Here is a 6,167-nt window from a genome sequence, read left to right as displayed (position 1 = left end):
CACACACACACACTCAAAAACACACTAACACGCACACACTATACGCGGGAGCGCAACTGCACGCATGAGTAAGAAAAGAGAAATGGAAAAGGAAAGATTAATTTACCTACAGTCTAACCCTGCTGTCTTGTTCGGGTCAAATCTGACCAATTTACTTTCATCAATCATAATTAATATAGTGTTTTACATTTGATTGCCTCAACGCCTATGATATCCTCCACAGAATATACAATTGCTGCTTTCAATGCATTTTGAGATGGTTTAGTTAACTTTGTAACACCCACAAATCGTTAATTTTGGAAAACATTTTCAGTGTCTATTCTTCGTATATTTACTGCAGCTATTCACAGCTATTATATTTTAAAGCTTAAAAAGGTGTTAAATAAAATGTGGTGATGTCTATTTTTGTGTTAAAGTAAGAGCAGTTCAAACAGACCGGGAACACCAAAGTAAGGAGGGAGAAACTAACACGACAGGAGGGTTACAATAAACAGGCTTTAAATAAAGGTGATATCCCTGAGAAATAATGGAGTGGGCTTATCAATCACGCGACAATGTCCACGCGCCTCATTGTTTTGACAGGGCTGAATTAAAGGACTACGCCAGGTGTAATTAGCCATCGATCCGGGAATAAGAAAAAAAAAAACTCTCTCTCTTTTCCTATTCATTCCTCGTGCTCTGCCTTCTCTCCATTAACCGCGCCTCTGACGTCACGGGGCGATTAGCGTTTCTTATTGGAGAGAAAGGAGCAGGGTTGACATCTCTCGGCTGGACCGTAAACGTGAAACAGCTCCTGCTCTCACACACTAAAATCCCGGTCTCACACACACTAACATCCCGGTGTCTGCACACACACTAACATCCCGGTCTCTGCACACACACTTTACATCCCGGTCCCTGAACACACCGTGCCGTGGCTGCAGGAAAACGGTCCTTCTTTCCCTCCTCTTCCTCCTCTTCCTCACTTTCTTCTGACTGCATGTTCAGCCACACTGCCTCCCCTCCTCTCCGCGTCTTCACTTCGGCATGGACAGCCGGGTACTCGAGCATCCTCACGCCCAGTTCGGAGGCTCCTTGGGCGGATTGGTGGGCTTCCCGTACTCGCTTGGTGCCCATCACCACCACCACCACCACTCCCTGTACGAGCTCGCGGGGGGACACCAGCTGCAGTCCGCGGCCGCCAACCCCTTCTCTATAGACGGATTACTGAACGGATCCTGCTCTGCCTCGGTTGTCAACAACCCGCTGCTGTCGCCCGACGGAGGGCAGTTCAAACTCTCAGGTAGGCCTGGCTCTTTTTGTCCCGTCTCGTATTATTAGTATAAGTAGACTCAAGTGGAAACAAAGCAAGGCAAGTGGGTGAATGTAAAAGGTCTGTTTTAAGAATCCGAATTCCTTTATATTTCCCACAGAGGGGGAATTTACATTGTAAAGCAAAAGTAAAGATAGAAAAATAAAACGCTATTAGATAAAAGGCATGATATTTTAAATAAAGGCGAAATAAGTCAGATTTGTGCAGACCATAATGTGTTAGGCTTTGAGCAAAGCTGTTTGAAATGGAGTCAGTCTGTAGACAATTATGTTGTTTCAAAGTTTTAGAGCTTGGTGATTTAGAAAATATATATATTTTTAAGTTTATGTCCAAGCTCATTAAGCTCTATGCCTGGCTCTTTTTATCTCATGTGTAATAGATGTGGAAACAATGCAATGTAATATACAATGAAACTGGCCTCTTTTAAGGCGAAATAAGTCCGTTTTTTGTTGAATTTAGATGCGAAATTAAACATTAAACAAGAACTACAAAGTCAGTCAATAGACAATCAGGTTGTTTCAAAGTTTTGAAGCTTGGTGATTTAATAAATAATAATTAAAAAGTTGATGTGCAAGCTCAATGTAGTTGTTCAATAACTTGACTGCACTGGGGGTTAAAATAAAGGCAACGATTTATAATTCAACTCGTAAAATTCAAATTGGCTGCAGATTCTTTAATACGTAAAACTTAATTTAGCAATTATGTGAAATGTGTTTAAATATAACAAATGAAAGTGTGTTAGCTTCGGGCCTTGCATTTGTGGCACTGATTTATTAGAGTCAAAAGATAACATGTTTAAAAGAGTCTTAAAGCCTTACAACAAAATGATGCTTTAGAAGCCAAGCCATGACAGTCCCCTCACTCTACTCTCTCTCTCTCTCTCTCTCTCTCTCTCTCTCTCTCTCTCTCTCTCTCTCTCTCTCTCTCTCTCTCTCTCTCTCTCTCTCTCTCTCTCCCACACACACACACACACACACACACACACACACACACACACACACACACACACACACACACACACACACACACACACACACACACACACACACACACACACACACACACACACACACACACACATATACACACACTTATACACACACACACACACACACACACACACACACACACACACACACACACACACACAAATAAACACACACTTGTACAAACACACACTCACCTCGACCCCTGCAGATTCTGGGGACCCGGATAAGGACAGTCCAGGTTGTAAACGGAGACGAACGAGGACAAATTTCACGGGGTGGCAGCTGGAGGAGCTCGAGAAGGCTTTCAACGAGAGTCATTACCCGGATGTGTTCATGCGGGAGGCGCTCGCGCTCAGGCTGGACCTCGTGGAGTCTAGGGTTCAGGTAAATAATAAATTAATCAAATATGTTGAAGAGAGTTATTATTATTTTTTGAAAGATGGAGGAAAAAATAGTTTGAGTCATTGTTAAAATTGCAGTATAACTACGGGTGTTAAAATATGCATAACATGTCAAATGTCAGAGGGACGTTTGTTTAATGAAGGCCTACCCCATACCGAGATAGCTATTTGTCAATTACGAAGGCATCAATACAGGGTCACTTTTGAATTATGCATGGAGGCAACCTATTGATTTATGGGTTAATAAAAACAAGGCTATTTACTGAGTAACCCAAGGGGTGAACATGGTATTGTTCTTTTACCTTATATATCATATTTATTCATTTAACAGTTTATTTACAATGTTACCCTTGTTTTTAATCTATTTTTGCACATTTAGGTATTTCAATTGAACAGATTAGGCTAATTTATTATTTTATTTGTATCATTATTATCATTTCGATTTATTTTCATTATCAATAAATGCAAAATACAGTGAAAGTATAAAAGCACGATTGAGCTGTATAGAAATATTAACAATATTTAAAAAAAATTAACAGCTGGTGATAATCATCATAACTCATGATAATAATTAGCAATACCAATAATGAATTACAAAAAAGCATGATAATGATAATTACCATTAACAATATATATATTAGTTGAATATGTCTTGAATCAATTATTTTAGAGGCAAGAAAATACAGATATTTTAATAAAAAGTTATACCCATCTTTCACATTTCAGAATTAGATGTCCATTTATTTAGTTTAATAATAATAATATTGTAATAAAATAAAAATATTATTATACCAGAAAGACATATAGGTTTTTCAAGTAGGCCTATTATTTGCTAAGCATATAGAAGCATGGGCTATGATATAGGCTACTTAATTTAAAAATATTCTCATGTATTTCTAAATGATCCACATATATTCGCCTGCACGCCTGTCTCTTGTGAAAGCGGTACAGGGCAGCTCTCGGTTGCAGTGTGCGTGTTGTTTGGGGATTTCGCTCCTAAACCTCAGATTATTGTTCCCTCAAGCTGCTTAGCGCTCCTTTATCACCAGGTTTGCGGGGGAAAGATATAACCAACATTAACAATTCATAAGAAGCGCCATTGTCACACATGATGTTGGTGTGTCCCTGTCCTTATTATGCAATGATCGCGGATTCTGCATGCTAAACTCCCGGCGTTATCAGCTCCGAACACGCGGCCCTGAGCGCACCCAGAGGCCGGGCAGGGAGCCTCTGAGGCGGGGGAAGCTGCCTCTGTTGGCCCGCTGCGGAGGGAGGAGAGCCGTGGGTTGTAAAGCCCAATGAGCGGAGGTGCTGGAACATCAGTGGTGGAAAAACCATTCAGATTCTTGAGTAAAAGTAGCGTACTAATACCAACAAAAAAAAAAAAAAACCTAAATGTCAAGTACAACCCATACTGCATCGAGAATGGTAATTAAGTAAAAGTATTTAAGTTTGAATAGGAAATTGTACTCAAAGTATTCGGAGTAAAAGTACTCATTGCTTAAAATATATATATATTTTTTTTAAAGCTAGAGCACCAAATCTTGACATTTAAGAAAATAAGAAATATTTTGCTTCCAATTAATTAACCAATTCATGGTTTTAGTTACTTGGATATAATGGTGGATGGTTTAATCTAACCAAATAATCATAATTAGAAAAGCTTTTCCTATTGTGTGTCAAAATCTGAATACATTTTAAAAATAAATATGGTGGAGAAAAAAGTACAACATTGGCATCCAAATGTAGTAGAGTAGATGTATATGTATAAAATGAAAGTACTTGTAAAGTACAAGTACACTTAAAAAACTGAAACGTTGACTTTTAAATAAGTGTATAGCCTATATTATGTCAACAAATTACACATAACTGTATAAGGTTAGTTGAAAGCAATACAAAAATGTTCAACCTCATATTATTGCTTTTAATGGGAAATCTGTTGAAATTACACATTTAATTAAAGTCAGCGTTTCAGTTTTTTCAGTGCACCTCAAATGTGTACTTAAGTGCAGTGTTTGAGTAAATGTACTTAGTTACTTGCCCGCATTGGCGAACATACAGAGACGGCTGATTTAGCTACGGTACAATTAAATGTAATTGGCAGGGTTTCCCATTACAGCCTCACTGGTAATTAACGGCGGCACATCTGTGCATCTGCTGGTCCTCCACTGTGACCTATTAACCTAATGTACGCTTTAGAGCTGCAGTAAACCAAGAAACACATGCGGAATGGACACTGATTTCACTTTGTTTCAGAGCTTTGTGGAATATGTTTTGGATTTGGAGGCAATATGCTTTTGTGCTTAGCATCTGATAACCACTCTGACACTGATTTATCACTCCAGCATGGCAGGTGTGAGGTCTGTTGTTGTCACACCAGAAGGGACATTTTCTGTGAGGCCTACTTCACTGATGTATTCTCTTGAAGGATATAAAATATAAGGAACACTTTTATCCAAGAAAATTAACGCAAATACTCAAGATCCTCAAAAATGACCACCAATTTTAATCAAATAATTTCCAAAAATGAACATCAAAGTGCCTTTATATGGGAAGTGTTTATTGCAGGGATATTGGACTTAATTTCATCGTAGAGGTGTTAACTAGCCTAAACTAAATCAATGCGCTGCTTAATAACATGTTTAATCATTGTCCCAATGAATCAATTATGTTAATTGCCAATTAACTCAACCATTGCTTTTATGATTATTTAGTCTGTAAAATTCCCCAGAGATCAAGGTAATGTCTTCAATTAGCCTTTTCTTCTCTAACCAACTCTCCAAAGCAGAAATATATTTGACTTACTTATAAACATTGGAAAATTAGCTGAAAATAAATCTAATCAGGAAAGCTAAAGGGATCTTCCTAAGTAGGTGACTTAATAATTAATTGATTACGGAAGTTCTTGATACTTAATTATCTGGATTGATCCATTAATCAACTCATCTCAGAACTTGTTCCAACAGAACTACTAAAACAAATATGAATATTCTGAACCAATTTATGACATACTTGTTTTAGGTTGGGTGAAAGCAATACTATTACGTTTGAATACAAACTATAAGGTTCAAGTTAATATTATTGCTTTCAACTAACCTTATACAATTATGTGTAATACATTTAATTGAAGTCAACGCTTAAGTTTTTCTTGTGTGCGAAATATCCACCTTTTGTGTGTTTAATGTATGTGTGTGTGTGTGTGTGTGTGTGTGTGGCCTAGTCATTCTTACTTGTGGGGACCTACATTTGTTTACACAGTTCACGTGTGGGACTTTGCCTCCGCCTGATGGGGACAAAATGGAGGTCCCATGAGGGGAATCCAATAATCTTAGGGTGAAGACTTGGTTAGGTTTAGGTTTTAGGGTTAGGTTAAGGTTAAGGGTTAAGGATTTAGGCATGTGTTGTTATGGTTAAGGTTAGGATAAGTTCTCTAGGAAATGCATGGTTAGTCAATGTAATGTCCCC

The 6,167-nt window shown here is 38.2% G+C and overlaps 1 protein-coding gene across 1 annotated transcript in view; it reads left to right on the top strand.

Moving 5' to 3' along the window:
- The first annotated feature begins 779 nt into the window (after window positions 1-779).
- The window catches only part of LOC104950417 (homeobox protein unc-4 homolog), an 8,284-nt gene continuing 2,896 nt past the window's right edge, over window positions 780-6,167 (top strand). The window contains exons 1-2 of the mRNA XM_010776935.1: window positions 780-1,282; window positions 2,510-2,685. Coding sequence (XP_010775237.1) covers window positions 1,027-1,282; window positions 2,510-2,685 — 432 coding nt within the window. The 5' untranslated portion in view covers window positions 780-1,026. The remainder of the gene's footprint in view (window positions 1,283-2,509; window positions 2,686-6,167) is intronic.

The sequence above is a fragment of the Notothenia coriiceps genome, unplaced genomic scaffold, assembly GCF_000735185.1.
Source record: "Notothenia coriiceps isolate Sejong01 unplaced genomic scaffold, NC01 NC01_scaffold00017511, whole genome shotgun sequence".
In the NCBI taxonomy this organism is placed as follows: Eukaryota; Metazoa; Chordata; class Actinopteri; order Perciformes; family Nototheniidae; genus Notothenia; species Notothenia coriiceps.
Note: the sequence above shows the minus strand (reverse complement) of the source record. Positions and strands in the feature narration are given on the sequence as shown.